Source organism: Ambystoma mexicanum, chromosome 10, assembly GCF_040938575.1.
Source record: "Ambystoma mexicanum isolate Mex_15411 chromosome 10, UKY_AmexF1_1, whole genome shotgun sequence".
Classification (NCBI taxonomy): domain Eukaryota; kingdom Metazoa; phylum Chordata; class Amphibia; order Caudata; family Ambystomatidae; genus Ambystoma; species Ambystoma mexicanum.
In genome coordinates, this window is record NC_090932.1 from 1,167,339,655 (window position 1) to 1,167,364,905 (window position 25,251).

Sequence of the window (25,251 nt, forward strand, 5' to 3'; positions counted from 1 at the left end):
TTCCCATCGAGTCCCATAGGACTCGATGGGAATGGGGATTAACACCATTCCGCCTCCGTGATTCCCGGAAAACCGGGGTTGTAATGCCCCGGTAATTCCGGGAATCACGGAGGCGGAATGGTAAGACGAGTCTGGCGGTAACCAGGCGGTTTTACCGCCGGACTCGTAATGAGGCCCTAAGACTTGGTGCAATGAACATTACTGGTAAGTTAATTGGGGCATTAAAGGGTCACTGGCCATAGCTGAATTGCCTTATGAATATGGGGAAATGTCTTTTTCACCTACTGACACCGTTTAGCACCTTATGCAGTACTAAAGTAATGCCAATAACAATGTTTATTTAGTTTATACAGCGCTTTACACCAAAGCACCTTGCAGTGCAACAACAACAATACAAGAGAAAGAAACATATTTACAAACTTGATACAAACCAGTGGTACAGTACATAGAACAATTTACTCAAAAGGGGGGAGGTGGGGGTGTTCCCAGATGGTCTTGACACGCACTGGTGGTTACGGCATCCAATGTGAGGGCATCGGGAGGAGGGGGAGGAAGGGGTGGAGGGGTTTTGGGGGGGAAGATGTAGGGAAGGAGAGTCAGGGGGGAAAGTGGAGAAGAAGGGCTTTCAGGGAGGAGCGGAAAGATGGGTAGGTGGGTGTGGAGCTGATAGGGAGAGGTAGGGAGTTCCAGTGGAGGGGGTCCAAGAGTTGGAAGGAGCGGAAGCGTGTGGAGGCACAAGGTGCAGGGGGTACAGTGAGAAGGTAAAGGTCAGCTGAGCGGAGAGAGCGGGAGGGTGAGTAGAATGAGAGGAGGGAGGAAAGATAGGGGGGTGAGGTCATAGAGAGATTTGTAGACAAGGCAGAGGAATTGGAATTTCAATTGTGAGAGGAAAGGGAGCCAGTCGAGTTGGCAGAGTGAGGTAGATATAGAGTCTCGAGTGCCGAGGAGACAGAGTAGGGATGGAGGAGTGGTAGATGGATTTTAGGGGAGACAGGTGGGAGATAGGGAGGCCAAAGCGAAGAGAGGAGCAGTAGAAGAGACGGGAGAGAATAAGGGAGGAGATTAAGAGTTTAGGAGTTTAGAAGCGTGAAAGGTGAGGGAGGGGCGGATGTTGAAGAGGTGGTGCCGACAGGTACGAGAGGTTAGAGAGATGTGGGTGGAGAAGGAGAGAGAGGAGTCAATGTGGAGGCCAAGGTTGCGGGCATGGGTAGAGATGGGGAGATTGCAAGGGGGGGAAGTGGATGAAAGGAGGAGGGGAAGGTGAGAGAGTGTTGGGAGGGAAGAAGAGCACTTCAGTCTTGTCAGCATTGAGGGAAAGAAAGTGGAAACTCTGCTTGTACCTGTATGTTTTAATGTAAATGACTTCTCACGGTTAACACTAATAAACATGTTCTTAAGAGAAATTTGTGTCCAATAGTATCAGGTTAAATTTGCATAAACAGTTGGATTGAAGATTGCCATTTATTAATATATTGATTGGCCATTCATTAATTTATTGATTTGCTACTTCTGTCTGGCACAAAACTAGCATTCTTTTGTATTATTTCAATATCCAGGGTAATACGAGCCATTGAAGGTAGCAAACCAAACATCGAGGAGTACCACATGTTCCTTTTCTCTACTTCCAGCACTGCCCTTATTTATATAACTTTAAATGAGCCCATTCAAAACCCCTCTTCATCAGCTCCCATTACCTCTTCATCCCAAGCCTTCTTAATGAAGATTCTCAAATTAACGGACAGGACGTCCTGTGTAGCAGCTGCATTTAAAAAAAAATAATAATAATAAAAAGAATAATAATTGTGTAATGACCTGCTGGCCCCTCATCTCCCAGAGGACGGGTACAATACAAGGCCAGACCAATACTCTTCCTTTTGTTTCCAGTCCTCCATCAGACGGGGACCTTTGTGTGAGAGAGAAGGTAAGACACTTCATATCGACCCTCTCCTTCCTTGTTTTGTGGGGAGCACTTCTGTAGCCACTAGGATGCAGCACCCTCCAGGCCCATAGACAAAGGGCAGGCAGTGCCCTCAGGAGAGCTTATGGGGCCTCGAATTTCGCACTCAGAGCCAACACCTACCAAGCCACTCAGTGCTTGCTGAAAATATTCCATCTGCTCGTCTCTCCTTTGGAATAAAGGGCAGGCTGTGCTGACATCCTGGAGATGTTCTGTTCAGAGATTATGTTTTGTTCTGACATCTCCCATGAGCTCTTCAGACCTGTTCTGAGGTGTTGGAGGTTGTGGTATATATGTGGAATAGGAACTGCCTCATCCCTATGTACATTAAAACTGACTGTCATTTGTTTTGGCCTGATCATTGTTTGACTTCTTAGAAGTTAATATTTAAGAAACACGTTTAAAGATGCAGCCCAGTTTTGGGCCAAACGTGAGCCTGTGGTTCCCACAGGGTTAACCCTGCGAGTTTCTCTTTATATAAACGTTGACCTTATGCCAAGGGGGTATTTTTCTCTCACCACTGTGCTCCAAAGACTATAGACCTATATCAAGATATTGGTGACTTTCACTGATTTAAAAGAGTCATAACTAGCAGTGCCCACCAGTGCCAGTTCACTAGAGGCATACTTTCTGGCAGAGGCACGCAATAAGATGTCATTTGAAGACAGAGAATCACTAACATAAGAGCCCGTAAATTGGGGTTTTTACAGCGATGAGGCAGAAGCAATTTTACATCTCATCAGTGACACTACACGATCTACTTCCGCTACAATTGTATATACACCTAAGCAGATTAAGCAACTAGAGTACCTTGTACGTAAGGAAATCAACAGGAAACTACATGCCATTACCTTAGGTATTATATCACAAAAACCAACGCAGACCGCAAGGTCTAAGGTTCCAATTTAGACCAACGTTATGCAAAGAAAGCATCAAATTCGTAAAGCGATGCGAAGCAATATTGAACACATGTTCCCTTGATTTGATCTTGCCCACCATATAGGAACTCTCAAAGAACTAGGGGTTATTAAAACAAAAATACAGGAAATTGAGAAAGAACTTCACAAGCTTTTGGGTCAGGAGGAACTTGACAAAATATTGTGTGATATTAACCAGCGACTAGAAGCGTACAAAGGTGAATTGGAGGCAAAGAAAGTGAGAAGATTCAGACGCAATACCTATGATTATTTGAACCAGGAGGTCTATACTTGGATGGAGAAGTACAATCCAGCACCAAGACCAGGTAGACAAGGGAACTATACAAACACTTCAAGCTCAGATTCAGAACAAACTAATGAGACCAAAACTGTGGAAAGAAAAGGGGTGGCAAAAGAAGGCACAGGGACAGTATTAGCTAGTACATTAGTGGTGTCTTTTTTTTTTTTTTACAGGGAACCAGAGGAGGAAGAGAACGAGACAGGGGACGAGGAAACCAAAGAGGGGAAGGAAGGGTAATGAGATAGCAAAAGAAAAAACAGTGATTAACCCCTCACCTACAGAAACGGTTACCCTACAAAAAGGTTTAAGCTTTGTACCCACATTTAGTACCAACCTATTTGACACCAAGATTAAACTTTTTTAATTCGTAAGGAAACTTAAACTTTAAGTGTTTTTTGACGAGATAGAACATATGGGAGACAGAATAGACATAGGGCGCAAAGATGATATGCAGGAATTCAGCGTGGAGAGTACATTTATGCCACCCATTAATGTCCCCTCAGTTGACATTTTTCACAGACAAGTTCTTAAAGATCTAGAAAAGATAAGCTATAAACAACCCAAACATAGCAACCTGAAGCCCCAAGAACTTGCACTCCTAAAGAATATATATGGTGCCGATAAAATCACCATTCGACCTGTAGAAAAGGGAGGAGCCCTGGTCACCAGTGAATCACACAACTTAGTGAGGACACAGTGTTTGCTCTACTTGCAGACCCTACACTCAACATGTCCGGGATCTCAGAGATTCTCAACAGAGCAGAGACAATGGAATGGATAAATCACCATAATAGGAAATTCCTTCAGACCACTCACCCCAAAGTACCCAACTTTTACAACCTCCCCAAGGTCCACAAACACCATACTAACCCACCAGGGAGACTCATAGTGGCAGGGATGGACAGTGTGCTGCAGCCATTGGGCAAATATATCTACTTTTTTTCTATAATCCATTATCCAAAAGACCAGTACTTACATCTGAGACCCGTACCATTTCTTACAGATGCTCAATCAGATAACATACACGCCAGGATGCATTAGGTTTACCATAGACGACAAGAGTCTATACACGTCAATCCTTCACAATCTCGGTATGAAGCTGTGGAGTGGTTTCTCTGCAACGAGGAGCCAATCAGAGCTTCACAAGAGTTCATACTAGTATTGCTGCAATTTATAGCTGGAAACCTTTCTTTCAATACAAAGATCGCTTTTACCTACAAACGTCTGGTACGTCCATGGGTGCCACCATAGTACCCACTAGGTTAATAGCTTTGCGCATAAGTTTGAAAAAGAACATGTTTTAGACCACCAGATTTCGTGTAACTATCTTAAGTTTTGGGTCAGGTGTATAGATGACATTTTTGGCGTGTGGTTGGGGACCATAGAAAGTCTACAAGGATTCTTAGCTTACCTCAATACCATTGACCAACGAATACAATTCACCAGCGAAGTATCCATCGATCAGATTCATTTCTTAGATGTAGAGATGACAGTTAAGGATGAGCGATATATCACTAACACCTACAGAAAACAAAACGGAAAGAAATATCCTACTCCATCTGCTACGTTTTAACCATTCAAGCCTGATAAAGAACCTCCCCTTCTGTCAGATGCTAAGAGTAAGGAGGATAGTCAGCGACGCAGAGGATTATGAAAAACAGATGAAAAATGGGTGATACGTTTTTAGCTAGAGGGTACAAATCCGAGAAAATCGATGCATCTAAGGAATGTGTAACTAACTAATATTTCACAGGCTGAGGAGCTCACTAAAGAACGCAAAGAGAAAAGCCCCAGTTTTAGGATACGTCTCAAAGTATTCATCTAGAGCAGACAACTCAAAACCATTGTTTGAAAAAATTGGAGAACCCTTACATGTGAATCAAGAGTGGAACACCTCTTCAACATTTACATACAAAAGAAGTGCTCATTTAAAAAGGACCGTTTGGTCAAGACTGGGACCGCCAAGAAGGCACCCCAGATTATAAAAGCAGGCACGTTCCCTTGTCTGCATTGCATGAACTGCGGTTTCATAACCAAAGGCAATATCATCCACCACCAGAGTTCCGAGGAAAAGATTAGAATAAGAAGGCTTGCAACTTGTGATACCAATAATGTTATATGCACGATCAAATGTCCATGTGGTGTTTATTATGTGGGTCAGTCCAAGAGACTGTGTAAGCAACTTTGGAACGACCATCGATCATGCATACGAACCAGAAATAGGAACTTGGCAGTGGCACGCCATTGGATGGATAAGAAGCATGACATTCCACAAATACGATTCCAGATAGTTGGAGTGGTGAGCAGAAAAGGCCCACATGAAGATTTGGTGAAAAGACTTAAGCAATGTAAAACATACTGGATCGAAAGACTTGATGGCCCCACCCGGGTTTAATGAAGAAAATAACTTTTTATGTTTTCCGGGTGTCCCCCAATGCATACTTTTGTTTCACTGAACGCAGGAAGGGCTCAATTTCAGTTAGCATGGTGTTTTACCACACTTTTTCTTGCACTCGCCACCATGTGCCAGTGCATATATATGTTTTATCCTTGCCACCATGTGCCAGTGCATATATCTGTGCAGGATCCAATTATGAAACTGACCTTTTTGCCAGCTGTTCTGTTTTTCTAATATACATGCCTTATTGGCCCACCTTAGTGACCGTTTTATCCCATAGGGCTATATGTCTCTCACCATTAGTTAATTTGTATACCGTTTAGGATTCACTATGCCCTGGCTTAATTTTTCAATACCAGATGGCGAAACGTTCCAAACTCACTTTTCAACTGTGTATACAATTCAGGGTGCACTATGCCTTGTTGACATGTCACATTAAAGGTCTATGTGGAGCTAGCAGCATGTTTCCAACTTTATTACGGCACCCTTAGCCACCAGATACACTGCTGAGAATTGCTTTGGGGAATGCGTTTTGAACCCTAACTATGCCATGACGTTTATTTATGGTGTTTAGTTGTTTGTGATTAACTGGCCGGGCCGGCACCTTATTATCTTGCCTATGTTTGAAATATGCCCTTATTAAATACGCTGCATGCACATTCCAAGACACTACACGCTTCTCACCCCTGATCTTTCATTTAACCCAAAACTTTTATTTGACCTCCGAGGGTCAGCCTTTCCAGAAGCAGACGTTTTTATTCTCTTCATGTCAGGTAAACCTTTTTTTAATTTTTTTTTTATAACTAACGGGGTGCAGCACGGATGCTGCAGTATCGTAGCAATAATGAGCCGTAGGGGGCCATGGGCAAGTGAGGAACATGCACAATAATGTTCACTTCCAAGCTGTCACTAACATTTATGAGACTTCTAATACTGCCCTGGTCTAAAAGGATGACTTTAAAGACCATCTTGGGGTCCTCCGATGATCATCGAACTACACTAGAAGTCATTCCCACATCATCAGACGTCATCACGCTGTTTAAGACATCAGCAAATATCTCAGAATGGAGGGTGATGATTTGGGGATCAGTTTAGGATGACTTGATGAATATGCTAACATCATCCCTATTTTAGAAAACGTTGTTCCTGATGCTTTTAGGATGACTTGCTGATCACTTGAAGAGATTGCACATTTGTCCCTGATGATTTGGGGATGATTCTGGAATGACCTGCCGAGGACTTCAAGAGTATTACCATGAAACATGTTTGTTCTTGACGATTGGAGGATGACTTACTGATTAATTCAGAACATCAGAGTTTGTAGGATGATATGCAGACCAATACAGATTGTCATTCCGCTTTTGCTTAGTTGCACTTATGCTGAATGACACCCCACTGTGGCAAGGGTAAAGCTTGAGACTATGTTGGGCCAAAGTGGAAGCCCGAGGCCTAAACATAGCATGCACCCCCTGGGTGAGAATACTTTGCCATCCAGTCAAAAGCAGGAACCCAGCACCCTCACAATCAATACATTTCCATGCTGACTTCTTAGGTAAAAATTGGTGTAGTCCCACTGTGTGAGACTACACAACACTTATCTGCTTGGTATTACGTAACCCACCTTTTGGTATACTACACAGGTTGGTAGTGTGACTGAGCAGCCAGGCCTATCTCAAGAGGGATAAATGTGAGCTCTAGAGCTGTACAAATGAAATCTGTAAATAAAAGTAGCCAAAAAACACTTAATGTAACAATGTTAATATACTTAGTGGATAATCTTTGGATATGCTTCTTACACAATTCCTACACCCTGGGGTTACTTCAATCACAAGGACAGTAATGGCATTTATATATCACACTAGTTTTTAAGATTCTGAGGTTGCAGAAAGGAAAGGTTTAAAGAAGGAAAACGGTTTTACAGGTTCTCAGTATATGTGAGGACAACTAAATCTTCCAATGAAATCTAGACAAGACTTTCCCAGCAAAGAAGTTACCACCTATGAGGGACAAACAATATCAAAGTCAATGGGCTAGAATAGTCTGCAGGGAGCCAGGACAGCCAAAGTCAATTTGAAGCAGTCTATGGAGCGGAGGCACTTTAGAATCAAAGGTCTTGCACAAAACATAGAGAGTTTGTTAGAAAATCACTTGTAGCGTCACAAGCTGCTAAGCCTGTGAAAACAGAGTTGGAATCAACTCAAAGTAGGCCACTGCAATTCCCAACTGAGAAAAGCACTGCTACAAGACAGTGAGTCAAGTACCCAAAAGTACCTCTAAGTGGTCCAGCTGGCTTCTGTCCTGTTAGTGATGCAGACCTTGTGTTCCGGAGCCTCAGCCGTGGGGACAAGCTGGAGGACATCTGTAGGGCTCCTGCAGTGGTACTTGGGAGGTCGTTGGCACCTACGGGTTCTTTTCGGTTCTGCGGCACTTCGCAGTTTCAGAGCTTAGTAAACAGCACCGTCGCGGATCTCAGATACCGGTTGGGCTTCCTTCGCTCCTTGGGTCCTGCACTCTGGTGGTCCTGCTTATGGAGGGTCCTTAGTAGACTCCTGGAGCTTCTAGCCGGATTTCAGATGTTTCACTAGACTACGAATTAATCGCCCCCTGGCACTCGGTTCTTGCAGCAATGAAGAAGTACAGCCAGACAAGGAAGATGGTCCAGTGGAGTTAGTCTCTGTGTTAGTTGGTCCCACTAACTCAAGGGGAGAAGTCGTCCATTCTGGAGCTTTTCTGCTGAATTGAAAAAGGAGTTTCAGCACAGCAGCAGGGCTTCACCGGGCAATTCAAAGGTCCAGGAGGATGCAGCAAGCGTTGTTCAAGGTTTCTTCATCGGGCGTTTCTCCCAGTGGTTGATTCTGCCTCTTGTCCCAAAACCCTCGCCTTTTAAGCAGGTCTCTCCCATCCATGAACAGCCTAGGCTGTCAATCACACAGCAGGGTGGCTGTCCTGAAAGGACAGCCAGCCAGCCAATCAGGACTGGTTGCATTCAGGCATTCCTAGAGACAAATGACATGGGAGTTTCGGGACCCCCCCCTCACATCATGTCCTTCCAGACACACCCACCAAAGGCAAGACAAACAAAGGGCTCCAATCTGTTTTCGACGTAAAGACCTCACAAACAGAAAATGGCAAAAAAAGAAAACAGGGGCCATTTTGATAAAATGGTCACCCATGGGTGCTATAATGAAGCTGAGGATGCAGCCTGCAGTAGAAAAGCACAATGGTAGGAAAAGATAAACCACTGCCACCAGCCATTTAAAATAGGGAGGGTAACATAAAAATGTTACATAAGAATGTATGATAAGGGGCTACTAGGTAACCCCCCCAGAACTCCACTTAAAATGGTGTGTGCTGGACCCACAAAGAGCTGGACCCACAAAGAGAAAAAGGTAAGTAAAGTCAATTTTACTTTACTATTCATGGGAATAGTAGTTCGCACAAGAAAAAAAAAAAAAAAAAAAAAAAAAAAAGGTATTATAAACCTTATGAGAAATCTAAAGGATTTCTCAGTGACCCTGCACTGAAGGTGCTTTGGGTCACCATACAAAATGTAGATGCCTATGGATTTTGTCAGACTCCCAAAACAGTGAAATCACATAATCCAATAAAGGTCAAAACACATGAGGGAGTGGGAAAAAGGTCTCACTCACTCGAGGGTTAAGATTAAAAAGTCCTACAGTCCAGCAAAAGAGCTGGGGGTCTCTAAAGTTGAAGGGAATTAACACAGAAATGATAATTCTCCCCAACATGATTGCACCAATATATGCCAGCATTCATATGTACTCCTTCATGCAGTATTCATGTTTGCTTTGCACAAAATCCAGTAATCAACAACGATAACCAAAAGTACCTCCAGGATAAAATCCAAAAAAGAAAGAAGCAATAAAAGAAAGAAGCAATAAACAAACAGAACCACAAAGTCCCATCAACCGAGGTCTCAACTACCCACAACCTAACAAATACAAGCAACAACAAACCACAAACAGCAAGGACTAAACCCAAAAGACCAGGAAAAACACCAATCAAAAGAGGACGCCCACTAGGCAACACAACCCACACATCATTCCTCGCCACAAGAAAGACAAAGAAGTCAAAAAAGACAACAGAAATAATAAGAAATCCCAAACCACTCGGGAAGGCACCGACCAGCATGATCCCACAACCCCAAAAAACTCAAACATCAGAGAAGGCCCAAGGAGACATACAAATAACAGAGCAAAGACAGACTACAATGCTCGCTACCTGTCCACATACGACAATATGGTAAACAAAAACAGCACATCAACAATGGCACTCATTACGGGTCCGGCGGTAACCATGCCGGTAAAACCGGCAGGTAGCTGCCGGACCTGTAATGCATTACCGCAGCCTAACTTGCCAGAAACACCGGGGTATTACAACCCCGGCGCTCCGGTAAGTCAGGCGGTGGCAATTGTAAATCCCCATTCCCATAGGACACAATGGGAATGGGGATCATGGAAACACTGGCACCATTAATAACGTGCCAGTGTTTCCTTCCATGAAAGGCTGCAGGCGGGGGAGGGCATCTGCCCCACAAACTTGGACTTTGCTGGTCTGGAAACAACAGTGCCAGTAAGCTTACCGGCACCGTTGTTTCTGGGCCGGCAAAGTTATAATGAGGGCCAATGAACTGACAGCCAAAAAGTGTCATGAATACAAACCCAACTTGGACACCAAACGGAACATGAAAACTAATAAACCATCCCAACCTAGTCTCCACCATGGACAATACTCCAACCAGAACAAGGAACAAATTGGAATCCATCACACTCTACACGCCCTGTATCACCAAGACTGGAACAAGAGCGGTAGCTACCCTATTTGCCACCCGGAACAAACCAACCCCACCATAAACCTTATCAGTCTACTCGACAAAGACTGACCAAAAAGGAACAACTCACCAAAAAGACTCAACCGGGAAAAACCCACATGGAACGGAAACCCAACCAACAACCCACTGGTCAGAATAAACAATAACACGAAGGGAAAGCAAGCAAACTACACAGCCTCCTCAACGTTAGATTCATGGAAAAACACTCAACAGAAATCAATGACTGCCTAAGCGAAGGAGGCACAGACGTGGTCTTCCTTACAGAAACCTGGCTATCAGACAACTATAAAGCCAGTGGAACCGAAGCAATACCAGACAATTATAAATTAATACAAGCTAACAGAGGAAAAAAAAAAAAAAAAAAAAAGGAAGGAGGCGGAATCGCAACTATACACAAAAAACACGCCCGAGCATCTCGAATCACCACAACCAACACGGAAGACTATGAATCGCTCCTAATCAAGATAGAACTCAATGACCAATCCAACATAGTATTCCTCCTGATCTACAGAGCACCTTCTTGCAACCCCAAATTTGCAACAAAACCAGCGGACGAGGCTGCCATGCTATCAACACACCATGACCACCTAGGCAAAAGAGATCACACCGATACAAACAGAAAAAAAAAAAAAAATTATAATAATATCTTCTGGCAAAAATTCCATCACCCCTACACAAACACTTTGTGACAAAATCACCAACCACCTGAGAGCAAAAATAGACAATACAGGAGACCATCAACCTAGCCGGGGCAAATACAACCACTGGACCACAGACACCAGAAGAAACACAGATTAAAGCAAAACCCATCTACCTAGAACCAATCACAGAGGAATCGCCACACTGAAGATCAAGGACACCAACCTTGCAGGATCTCCATGGGACCCCTGCCCCCCGGACGTCTTCAAAGGAATCCTCAACCACAGAACCCCAGCGACACGCTTCCGGAACCTAATGAATTTATCACTCAAAAGAGGAACAGTACCGTCCTCCTTCAAATCAGCATACATCAATTAAACCACTGATAAAAAAAGGTCAGAAAGTGCAGAAGACCCAAGCAACTACAGACCGATAGCCAACCTGCCCTACCCAGCGAAGATCCTGGAGAAACATGTCTACAACATCCATCTTAAACACATAGAAACAAAAAGAATACTCAACCAAACTCAAGTTGGCTTTAGACCGATGAGAGGAACAGAATCCGTACTTATATCGATATGGGACGACCTGAAAATAAATGCAGACACCCGATCGGCCCTCCTTCGATTGGACGTTTCAGTGGCTTTTGACACAATCAGCCACGCAACACTAATAAAAAGATTGATGGAATGTGGCATGCAGGAATCTGCACTAAAGTGCATTACCTTATTCCTAACAAACCGAACCGAAAGAGCCTACCTACCACCGTTCACCTCAAACACCAAAAATATATCCTGAGGAGTCCCACAGGGTTCCAGTCTCTCCCCTCTACATGTGCCCACTGATGAAAATCATTCGATCCTACGGACTTACTGCCTACAATTATGCAGACCACACAACTGATTGTGAAAACAAACAGAACACAGGAACAAAATAACAACCCTCAACAACTGCCTCACAGACATACAACTGGATGACAATGACCAACCTCAAACTCAACCCTGCAAAAACGAAAATAATGCTCTTGATGGAGGGAACCCACAATTGGACTGGCCAATCGGCATGGTAACGCAACCAGAGACTACCAGTGTAGTAAACAACCTAGGAATACTCATGGACAACAGACTATCACAGGAACCGCAAGTCAACGCAATCGCCAAAAAATGCTTCTATCTCCTACAACTACTCAGATCCCTGATACTCAAGAATTACCTACGCAAACAGCCTCTACCTAGGAATGCCAGAAAGACTCACCAAGAAACCACAAAGGGTGTAAAATGCAGCAGCCAGGATCCTACTAAGACTGAACAGAAAAGACCACATCACTCCAGCACGGAAAGCCCTACACTGGTTACAAGTAAAAAAGCGCATCAAATTCAAAGCACTCTGCATCGCCCACAAAGCATTGCACAGACAAGGAGCAGAATTCCTCCAAGACCAAATTAGCCGGTATCGGCCAGGAAGGGAACTACGATCCAGCAACAACCTACAAATAGAGGCAAAACAGTGCAAAAAAGGAAAATCGTCAGAACATCGTTCTCACTTCTAATTGCTAACACCTGGAACAATTAGAACCGCAGAAGACCAAATCACCTTCAGAAAACTGCACAAAACCTGGCTATTCAGCAGACAATGACAACCTAGAAGGGACACCAGCAACAACAACACCGCAGACAAACAACTAGAGAGGAGACGAGAGGGGCCAAAGAACTGCAAACAAGAACCTGGCTAGATACCGTCAAGCGGCATCCAAGGAGCCGCCCCAGAGAGACCACAATGAACTGATCGACTTTACTAACCCTCTTCCCTTCCTGCTCCTCCTACAGAACCGGCGCCTCTACGCCAGATCTTGGACTAGCCACACTCAAACATACAGAGAACCATTACTATGCCGACATCCAAAGTGAACCACCCACATAGCCCAATACCATCTAAAATGCAACAACACACCAAGATGCCGGACTACCTTACAGCTACGACCACCTGTGACTCTGAATCCCTTATGTACACTATCTAACCAGTGCACACATCAGCCCATCAAAACCACACAACACTAACACCAACGCAAAACACTACCACACACCCGAGGCATGGAATCTTACCCATACAGTTACAATGCGCGAGGCCGCTCACAAGTGACCACATGCCAAACACTCACAGACGCCAGTTCCTCCTGGTTCTGAACCTATCCTCTCACCCTTCCCCCCCCCCCACTAACCCTCCTACCCCACTTTTTTGCAGATCCACGAGAGCGCTTGCAGATTGCCCCTGGGTGGCAGCGGTATGGTACAAATCTACTTCCCACTTCCCCTTCCCCCTCTGACCCCTCTTTGTCCTCTCCCCACTCTCAGCCTTGCCAGCTTCTTCTTCCCACTTCCCCTTTATCCCTTCTTCCATCCCCCCTACACCATTCACTGCACAAGTTGTCTTGATTCACTATGGTTTCACCATCACCGACCTGTTGGCAATGCTTGGATTGACTTCTGGACACTAACTTTGGTGCATCACCTTCTCAACTCTCATGCTGGACCTCCCCTGGATCTCGTACTCAGGTCGGCTCGGAATCAGGCTGTGCCCTTGTCTTCTTGAGTCCTTGTCTACATTCTGCTCCCTGCAACATTACGTGTTTTACTGACCTCTGCAACTGTATTCGCTCTCCCCTGTTTCTCTGCTCATTTCATTGTTTATTCTCTGTTCTCTCCTCTTCCCCCTCTCTCCTCCCGTCCTCCCTTACTTTTTCTCTATGCACTTATTCTATCAGAATTGTCCCTGGACCTAGTACGATAGCAACAATTGTTTGTCTCCTCCCCCTTCTCATACTTGTCCCCTCCTTCAGCACTATCTGAAATGTCGTCAGGCCTAGTACGATAGTCGCTCGTTTTGTTCCTCTCCCTCCTTTCTCCTCCCCTCTCCCTCACCACTTGTAAATTCCGACTACCAGAAATGTCGTCAGGCCTAGTACGATAGTCGCCTGTCTGTTTGCCATTTCCTTCCTATCCGTGTCTTAGCTCTTGCACCATCTGAAATATCGCCAGGCCGAGTACGATAGTTAATTTCACATTCTTGTTATTCATGGCCTGTAAGAATGTAATTATTTTTTTTTCCCTTGTTCCCTCCGTTGCCATGAACTGTTTTAAAACACATTGTGTATAGGCGCTATATAAATAAACTATCATATCATAACTGCACATAACATAATGCCAGTAATGATAGTATAAGAAAACATGCCCATCATGGCTCTGCCTCAGACTCCTCTTGGCTTTGCCTTTAAAAAGGTCTTGTCACAACAAGAAAACATGTCCAATCTAGATGCATAATGCTTATCATGTTTGCTTTACCCTCGATACCCAGTGAGAAAAGCCACTCCACAGTAAGAAATGGCTTGACTGGCTGCCCTACATGCCAGTCGAGACACATAATAACACGGATCATGCTTGCTTTGTCATAGAAACCCAGTAAAACAAAACAAACAAAAAACGTCATGCCACAGCAAATAATGCCTAGACTGGGTGCACCAAAATGCCAGTGCAGCCACATAAAAGCACATATCCTTTCTAACAAAAAAATAAAAAACAACATTTTGTACTGGCATCTATGATGGGTACCCATTAAAAAATGCATTGTGATTGGGATTCTAAGATGGTCTCCGAGGGGAGAGCCGCGTGATCATGGAGGTCTCACCCCCCCGGGGCCAAGGACAATAAAGATAGGCAGAGTGTGGAGTCTGCTGGAGTCTGAGCTACACAGTCTGTTTACTGTGTTCATCAACAAGGAGGAGCTTTTTTGGAGATTACTTAAACCACTCCTGGCCGCGGAGTGTGGAGGCAGAGTGTGGAGTCTGCGGGAACGGACAGCGAAGATAAGGAAACTTGCTGTGTCTCTGTGAACAGCTAGTAACAGTGATTTCACCAGTTACGTCTCCGGGGCCGTACCACACAACATCAATTAATCTAACTAGACGTCCACCAATTGCTAGAGTAGCCTTCCTTTAACGGCTGTCCAGCCCAACCCTTTGTGTGCATTGCATGGGGGAGAGGCTACGGGGGACTACGGGACTCTGTCCTTTGACCCCCACGCTGAAGGATTCGACGACCGCCCCTCCCCTGCCCCCAATTCACGCTTACCTTCCTGGAGAGATTCGACCCATGGGTCTCCTGTGGCACCTCAGCGCCTGAGAAGAGGCGGAGCTCTACCGGGGCTATGAAGCCGCCGGAGGAGAGAGAGCCCTCATTAGTGTGCTACCCTGGCCACGCGCAGGCTCTGCTCGCTATCCAATCGGAGTGATGTCTGGACCTGAGGAGAGTTGGCAAAAACAAAAAAAAAAGTCTGAGATGCAGACTACGACACTAGCTGTCAACAGCAACAACCTACTGGAGGATGTTTTAGGGTCTGCTTGACTGACGCTCCTAGCTACCCCCCTCTTAAAGGGCCAGCCACTGATATTGGCTTATGCGATAGTATGAAGGCAGAAAATCAAACATCCGTGCTGCCAAAAATACATCAAGAGCTGACCCCCGAAAGAGTCCGCTGCGCACAAAGTAATCGAGATGCCAACCCCCTCAGTACCTCACAACCTACACTCGATTCAACAGCCTGCACTGATCAAATTGAATCAGAGGATAACACCATGCATCAGCTTTCCTGGAGAAAGGAACAGGCTATCGAGACCGAATACTCCCAATTTGAAGCTTTGGAAATACGTCAAGAGGCAACAAAAAGAGACATAACAACTGAACCAACCCACGGAAAGGATCACAGAGATCCCTCCATGGCATCAGTCTCACAAAAGGAGAGAGCCATGAAGGCTAAGGAGCTATGGAAACATCATTACCAAAGAACGACAATCAGAGCTCCATGCAAAGGCAGTCGCACCGCTTAGCCATAGACGCTTGGAACACCTCTCGCTCGACTTGACGGAAATCGAAGCTCTGATGGAACTCCAAGAAACTAATAGTAAACACAAATGGCAGACTAACCCATCGAGCATTAAATTGGAGACAACTGTCACTACGGGTACAACAACCATGGGTACTATAACTATAGGTGCTGCAACAATTAACAAAATGCAAACAATGAATGCTGATGTGAACGTCAGGAAAAAAGCATCCAATATCGAAGCACCCACCTGCTCTTGTCCATCAAAACCCACAGAACAGCATGAGTCCATAGCCACTACCATGGTTGATCTCCAAAACATGCTGATGGCAGTAACAACGCAAATGATGATCCCGTATATAAAGCTACAGGAAGCGAACGTTGAAACTGGCAGGGAACACTCTACATTACTTGGCTCCATCTTTGCCAAACAAAAGAGCCTCGAACAGCTCCTATCTAAGATCCAAGAACGCCTCAGCAAAAGCAGAAAACAGCTACATCTGGCAGCAATGACTAGCCGATATATCAAGACAGGATCGATCGGATAAAGCCTCACTAACTGAAGCCTTAATAACCATCACAAAGACTTCCCTAAGGAACAACCAAACACGAGATAAAGCCCAAAAAAAGACTGAACACACACAAGATGAAAAGAGCTGTCAAACAACCTGCTAAAGGCTCCCAGAACAACAAGTTACAAATAGATGGTATGAACACAGACCCTGAAGAACAGTTGATTGATCGGACACTAGACACACTCCAGAACAATGCGAACAAAAAGAAGCCCATCTTTATGGCGGGTAAGATCGAAGAAAATTCGGACCGCAAAGGAAAAATACAAAAAGGGAGTCAGAACTACAGCCTTTTTGAACAACAACCCCAGAGATCACATAAAACAAAAACTGAAGTCTCGAAAAAACAAACTAAAACAACAGAGAGGCTCAAGAGCTTTCCTCAGAAATTTGCTACACAGCGCAAACGAAAATAAAATACAAAAGCAGCTAGAACACAAGGCACCAAGTACAGGAAAAACCAAACCGGATGATGCTGATGATAGACCTCGTCAAAACGAAGCACTTGCTCCACGTCGAGAGAAGTGCCAACCTAATTCTATAGCAAAGTCTACGGGCCCTGTAGCTATAGATCAAGGAGACTTTGAATAATTGATGAATTCATCTACCTACTCGATACATGACTTAGACAATGCTGAGAATGAAAGACCCTCGAGTGCTGAGCAACCAGAACCACAAACAAACACGTCTTTGATGATCATACTCAATTGCTATGAAGAAACCTTCACGGGATCACATATATCCATTGAAATATCATGTGAAGAGATTTCAGATGAGGAACTCAGCTCCCAAACCATAACCTTAACGATGATGGAGTCATCAGACCAAGAAGAACAATTAGAGGACGATGGCCACGCCTGCTCCAACTTAGAATGAACAGATTTGAGCAAGGACCAAGCAACTATTGCAGAAAGTCCGACTCCCGAGTGCCCCCAAGTCGTTGATCCATATCAAAGAGCAAAACAAATTCGATTGAAATTAGAAGGAAGAACTAATCAGGACACATAACTCATCATGAACAGAACCAACACACTCTGCCACTTTAAGACTATACCAAAACTAAGAACTCTGAATACCAAAGATTTAAAACTAACTGAGTTCATAGATGACAAAAGACTAGATCAAACCTGGATCCATGGTTATTCTTTGGAAATGCCGAGATTAATAGAATCAGGTGGCAAAGAGATCAAGTTGCTAGGATTTGAACTGACTGCCTATGATTTCGATGACACAAGGTACGTTGATACCTCAAATATGACCTGGCAAAGTACCAATAGAATGTACTCAGATATCAGCAGCTGTGAAAGCCTTATAATCAATGCAAATCCAAAAGAACAAAAATACAGTGATGAAAAAAGATACAATGACCAGCAAAAGCAAACTCACTACAGATACCGGTCCTCCAGAGCACCTTCCAGATGGAACTTGGAGCAATATCCCTTCTGGCGGGACATTAGTCCATCAATAGATCGACATGAATCACACAATAAAACGTCACTTAACAACGAGCTGGAAACACTAAACAATCAGTCACACTTTGTTCTTGGAACACCCGAGGGCACAAGTATTTATTCCAGACTGAACAGACAGACATGAACCAAGCAAACATCATATGTCTGCAAGAGACATGGCTCATTGAACCGCCCATTTGCAAAGATTACCTCACACACACACGAATCCTGCAATCGCTAAAACGACGGGTAGACCCTCAGCTGGACTACTTACCTTGATCAAACAGGATTTTAAGTTCAAAGTTATGGAATATCTAGACATCGTCTGTTGGGCTCAAAATACTATACTCAAAAACCGAATGACAACGCTGCAAGGAAACATATTACCTGGCCCCTGTTCTTTGGAAAGGTACCTCAGCATCACAAACATTTATTGGAATCCAAGAAAATTTGACGAGGAGATAGTAATGGATTCTATTCTGACTGTTACTGACAACACCTTGCAGAAGTACGAGGGCATAGAAATCATATGTGGTGATTTCAACTTACACCTGTTCGACGAAGAAGGAAAAATAATAGAAAAACACTTGTTATAGCATCGTGCTCGCAGATGGTCAATAGAGACACATAATAGGAAATTTTATGGTCTAGATGCCTTAAATAAAACGGATACACCTTCTCCCACATGGTCACGTGGAAACAGTAAGTCAACAAAAGACTACATTTATACCACCAAAGGAATCACCCAAACCCTGACTAAAGCGGTGAATATATTCAGCGATCATAGCGACCACTACATTCTGAAGCGCCCGTGGGAAGTACATACCAGCGAACCTCACAGAATAAACATCCCTCTGTTGACCCTGTCCTCCTGGATGAAGCGACTTAAGATACCACAAAGTAAACAAAAAAATATCACAGAATCCTTTAAGAACTCGGAGCTGGAGGACAATAGAAAAGTCAACTACGGTTGGTTACTCAACCAATTCAAACTGACAATGGTGCCGAAAGACCATTTGCACCAAACCCCTTAATAGGTTTATAAAAAACTATTGCTGAAAAAAAGCAAGAAAAGAAAACAGCTATAAAGAGAGCCAAACACGAATCCCCTCAAACAAGAAGGACAATGATACACGCAGCCATGCAAAAATTAATAAACTGGCTCAAAAATGCAAAAATTATGCAGGATCAAGAAAATGCTGAACTTATGATGAATACCCTCAAAAATAATAATACCAGACGTTTGTGGGATCTACTCAAACCCAATATGAACACGAAGGATGCAAGGATAGTAGATGTCCCAGAATCTGCTTGGGTAACGTACTTCACTGAGTTATATAAAGAAAGACCTATAATCATGAGTAAAGTAACACCACCCATTGGAAAGAAATGGAATGTGAGCTATGACATCGTGGAACTCACAAATTCAATCAGAAAGCTTAATGCATCGAGAGCACCCGGCCCCGATGGGCTGTCAATTGCTACTCTCAAAAAGAACCCCGAACTCTGGGTTAGCTTTTGCAGAGAAATCATTGAGCTAATCAACCGCACTAAAAGCGTCCCGGATTCTTGGCAACTCGCAACACTAATCCCAATATACAAACAGGGATCAACCAAGGATCCGATGAATTATCGACCGTTGGCCCTTTTGGATCCCTTAGGGAAAATATTCGCCAATCACCTCCTTCTAAAGCTACACTCCTGGTCAAAACAGACAAACCACCAGGCAGTCTGCAAAACCGGATTTGTCAGAAATGTAGGCAGTTGACAATTTTGAATTTGCTGAAACATGAAGCCGACAGGACAAAAACGCAAATTCATATTGCGTATGTAGACCTTAGTCTAGCATTTGACAAAATCAACCGGGATCTTCTCTGGGTGAAAATGGAACAATGGGGATGCCCCAGCGACATACTCGAGGCAATAAAACTCCTGTATACCAACAACAAAATACAAGCGAGAATGTTTGCTGATGGTATCATAACCAACTTAATCAATACATGGCATTGCTTAAAGCAGGGATGCCCACTTGCCGTGGCCCTTTTCAGTCCGTTTCCGTCCGACTTCGAGGCATTCATCTACACACCAAGTATAAATCCTCGTAAATTAAACGCCACCGATGTACCCTGTCTAATTTACGCAGATGATATCATTCTCCTGGCTAAAACACCTTGTGGCCTACAAACTGCACTCAATAAAAAGCAAGAATATATGGAACATTATGAATTGGCAATAAACATCAAAAAGACAAAAATTACGATGCTGACACGCAATTCGCAAATGAAACAGAATTCCTCTGCATTCCATCTACAAAAAAGAAAAATTGGTTCTGCTTGCAACCTATAAATACCTAGGAATCTGGATCAACCAATCTGTAAAAGAAATCCCTTGGACACATCATCTGAAATCTAAAGCAAAAGCTGTAGGAAGACAGGGCCTGATGATCCACTGAAAATTTGGCAAATTTTCACTTAAGCCGGTGCTAGCCTTTCACAAGCAAAAGGGGGCTGCAATACTAGCATATGGAGGAGAATCCATGATCAATATAGACCAATCGATATGGATGCAACTGGAGGCGATTTACTGGCGGAAAATCCTTGCCCTGCCACAATCAACACTGATGCCCTGGATACGCTACGAGCTGGGCCACCAATCCCTCCAGTCAATAGTCACATGAAAAACTCTTGAACTATACAGAAAGCTGAATAGTGAAGACAATATTCCTGCACTTGGCATAATGAGAACCTCCCAACTGAAGGTTAACGACACAGCACTAACAAAATGGAAAGAAGCAGCTGCGACCATGTGCAGCGAAAAGGACATCTCTCTCGAGATGCTGATGCAAAGGCCACAGAATGCCAAAAAGATGCTTGCAAGGCTTGAGACCCAAGAAAAGAAAGATCGATAAAATCTCAATTTAAAGTGTGATGGAGAACCAAGAGCGCTCAACCATTTACCACACTATCTTAATCTTTACCCAGATTGTCGAATACTTGACAAGTTCCTGAGATTTAGGCTGAACATTCTTCCCACCCGTGAAATCTTAGGAAAATGGACCCAAAATAAAGCAGCTAATAAAAAAACTGTAGATTTTGCAAAATGACTGGGAAAATAGAAACCATATACCATGTAATAATGGAATGCGAGGCACTCAACCAGAAGCGACTAACATTCAAGTCCTCTCCACGAATTGGAAACTAAAGAACGATGGAGCCGAATTCTCTTGGGCAACAATAGAAAGATGGTTGCCGCAATTGTACATTTTTGGGAAGACATTACCTCTGACAACTATGTTCACAACACAGAATAGCAAACGGAAAAGATCAGACTCTATTGCAAATTTCATTGAAGTACAAATGTAAGGTTTAAGATACAGACCAAATGCATTTTATAAATAAAAAAATAATGATAGATTAAAAGAGCCTTCTCCAGGCGAGGATTCATCAATGTAGGCTGAGGGTAAGAGCATCCCTCACTTCACCTAGGGCCATCTTCCCACATAGGCTTCAGGTCACTACAGCCGGACTACTGGCACATCTATGAGCGTTCACTTTTGAGTACCTGGAGGGTGCTCTGTGCCAAAGGAAAGTACTAGTCAGCAAACAAGTCTTCTGACGAAACATCAAAAGGATGCATTCAGCTGATGTGAGCACAGAGGGCTGGACTCCACTTCATAGAGTACTCCTGCAGCCCTGGAGCTTAGCCAATTTGCATATTCCAGTGTGCATTTCACAGCAAGTGTGATACAGTGGTCTCTACCCAGTCCTGGTGACAGTGCTCTCTCCCAGTTACATTTCAACTCCTCCTCCTGAGAGTCACATCTACCTCTGCCCTCAGCTCTCTTCCATCTCACTCTTGCCCTTTAACCACCCATTGCCTCCCCTTCTCACATGTAATCTCTGCCCCCATTTTGCTTCACCTTTAGGGCCTATATTTCCTCTCTTTCGTTCCCCCTTTCTTAATCTCTCTTTCCTCACCTTTTCCTTGACCAGCTTGTTTTCTGTCCCACTTTAATCTCTTTCACTCTGTCTGCATGGCCGTCCTTATTTGAGCCTTACATCTGCTGGGCATAATCTCTTACAATGAAAGACACCTTACATTTGGTCACTTGTTAAATGGCAGAAACCCTTTTAAATAGAAATGGAGACCATTCACTATACCATTCGTCCAGCGTTCATGGCCTTCAGGGGCCTGTGTAGAACTTTTCAAAATAATTCAACTCACAGGACAGGATCTCAAGTAGTCCAATTTCTGGACTGAAATAATAAACCTCATATGAGATTGCATTTTGGTACCCATAGGCCCGTTTATTTAACCTTTACAGAAATGTAAAATGAAACGCATGAAAATGGCAGCTCCCTGTAAAAGTGGATTAGAGAGTGCTTCTTCTGCCTATTTTAAAGAACAAGAGTGTGAAAAAAAGCATGTGACAAAAACTGGGTATTGGTCTCACTGCATTACTAGTGGTCAAATATTCACAGTTCAGAGTTATTTTGTATGCAGATTACCTTTGTGCAGCAGAAAACATTTACATCTGTCCATTCGAGGGGCTCACCCCATAGGGACAGTTACACATGCATGAAAGTCTCCAGAGATCTTTGCACGCCTGCGTTTTCGAATTCTGGGCAGAACCTTCCTGCCCATCATTCTGGCCCTGCCGATGAAAGGTGTACCATTTTGCTGTTCCAAACAATGAAATAAAGTTATACCATCAAAGCTCAATTTTGGATCTTGTTAGCGGGATCGAGAAAAAGCAAACAAACCGTCTCATCAAATATATTCCCGTTGATTTATGGGGAACTTTACCATAGGCCCATGTGTAGACAGCACAGGTTCACCCTGTCAAGTAATCCTAGCTGACCCACTTCAGTCAACACAGTTTGAGAAAGGACTCCCGCCAGGACGAAGAACAATCTGCATGTGGATAAAACCTCAATGGAACCATGAAAAGAAGCGTAATTAGTTCCATATGTTACTGCCCAGAATCCTAACTATAAACAATATCTAGCTAGCATTAACTAGGCATAGCGCACTGGGCCAGTACACCTAGTAGACCTAGGGAATTTTTCCCTGTTCTTCATATTACCACCCATAATGTAGGCATCGCCCTTACTCCTATTTACACCCACCATCTGGGTTATTCCAGAGAGTGTTAGCACTCTCCCATAACACAATCCCCCCCCTTCACTCCCCTTGGCCCGCCACTAAGCCATTGCCAACAAGGCTTCCACTTAGCATCAGCAAGCGCACGCTCCCCGAACGCATCACTATTCCACCAAACATGCCCGCTGGTATTAGTTAACGCGCATGCTTGGGAAGTCCGATAAGCGCACGCTACATTATCGCGCATGCGCTGACATACCGCTAGCACATGCGTACTAAACACGCCAAGCGAACGCTATACTATCGCGCATGCGCTGGGGTCCACACCACGGGACACAGCGCATGCGCGATGAAATAAATTAGTATGGCGGCGCCCAGCATCACAACAGGAGCCGCATAGAGCACCCAGGACGCTCTCTACTAACTCCAGGTAAGCGCCCACATCCCGACGGAGCGAGGGAGAGACTGGCCGCCACACGTGAGCTGTGCAGCTGGTTTTTAGCTCACAGCCACTACTTTTCTTCTCCCTCACGGGACCAACCCCGGCACTTGAAACCCACGGGTTTCCTTCTTAGTTAATAGGAATTGACCCTTATAACAGCATGCTCCAAATAGGCACAAGAGAGAGACTGCCCGCCCCACTAGGGCTGTGCATCACTTATTCAGCTCATAGCCACTAATCTCCTTCTCTCTCACGGGATATTTTCGGCAATGGAAACCCACGTGTTTCCTTTTCAGATTTTTACCACCAACCTCGAAGTGACCTCATCCCCCTTGGCACAAGCATCTAATGTTAGGTTAACCAACATGGGCTCCCCCACCCATGCCCGCTGCCCAGCCACTATCCCAACAGACGTAACTCACCCACCAATCATCCACCTCTCTATTCAACCCATCTATAGGGCCCAACAGGAGCCAAGACTGCCAAAAAGGACAGCCTTCAAATAATGGAACCAGGACCCCAATGAGGGCTCACAGCAACTTCACACATGGTAAGAGGCACACAATGTCCCTCCTCCCATTAACAATTACACATGAACCCAGTTCTTTGCTAATTCCTCTCCCTTTCTTCCTCCTTTCTCTTCCAACTGGATTTTTATTCCAAATGTAATTCAAACTGTCTATAATGCCATGATTCTTAAACTGTCACAATGTTTTCACGTCACACCAACACCACAATGTTTGACCAATGCACAAATATCATGTCACGATTTTGTCACACTTACACATCACTTGGCACTATTGAATATTGATCAGCCTTGAGAAAGACCCCCAGGGTCGAAACAAGTGTCGTCTGACCGAATAGGTACATAAGTCCTAACAGTGTTTCGGAAACACTAACAATTGTACTAACAAAAGCCACCCAAGAAAATCACCAATAAAAAACGAATTGTTTCGTATCTACAAGAGTGTTTGAACTAATCATTACAGCAAATCCAAGCAAGATATCCAGGAGAAAAAACTCTTCTTCAATTATTATACATCTAGTCACTTACACCAGAGCAGGGTCTGTGCAGTAGCTGCACAGCTGTTACAGCGTCTGCGAGCATTCCAGAGCTTGAACCGTACCGTAAATGAGCTTCGGAGCTAGGGTGGCCCACTGTCTCGTATTTTGCGGGATTTACCAGTAATTTGGCACTCTGTCCCGCAGTATGCCGAGTGGCACTGCGGGACGCGGGTTGTCCCAACTTGCTCTGTTCAGCACAATTTGTGGTCAAACACAGCAAGTCAGGAGTCACAATTACCCATGCTGGGGGCTGGGGCAGGGCGCAGAGGTCACAGCTAATTGCTGGGCAGCCATGCCTGTTTTTGCTCCCACTTGGAAAAGTATGTTTTTACGTATTTTTCCACGAATGGGAATAACAGTGGCTGGCAAGCGGCAGCTAGTCTGTGAATAAAAGTGCTATTGCAGTCAATTGCCCCCGCAGCTGCTGACGTGACAGGCCTGCTGTGCAGTCACGTCAGCAGCTGCAGGGTCAATGCATTGATTCTGCCCGTGCCCGGTGCTCTGCAGTAGTATACCGAAAGGGGCGGGCCACACGTGGGCGATGTGACGTCATCACTGCCTCGTGTCCCGAAAAAGCATCTCAAAAAGTTACCCACCCTATTCGGAGCAGCTACTGTGTCTACGGCACCAACAACAACAGGCTGCCCTGTGTAATCTCAAAACCAGATGTTTGGAAAGT

General features: G+C 44.4%; 1 protein-coding gene across 7 annotated transcripts in view; it reads right to left on the reverse strand.

Annotated features, from left to right (window-relative positions):
- Nucleotides 1-25,251, reverse strand: part of LOC138492125 (oxaloacetate tautomerase fahd2, mitochondrial) — a 237,694-nt gene that overhangs the window by 212,152 nt on the left and 291 nt on the right. For 3 of the 7 annotated variants that reach the window (XM_069619108.1, XM_069619107.1, XM_069619109.1), the window contains exon 2: nucleotides 15,189-15,357. The exons of 2 other annotated variants lie outside the window; for them this stretch is intronic. Coding sequence is in view for 2 of the 5 variants with exons in the window: in XM_069619103.1 (XP_069475204.1) it covers nucleotides 24,562-24,615 (54 nt within the window). In the remaining 3 variants the exon portion in view is untranslated. Of the gene's footprint in view, nucleotides 1-15,188; nucleotides 15,358-24,561; nucleotides 25,037-25,251 lie in introns of those variants that run through there. 2 more of the 7 variants (XM_069619103.1, XM_069619104.1) reach the window with 2 other exon arrangements.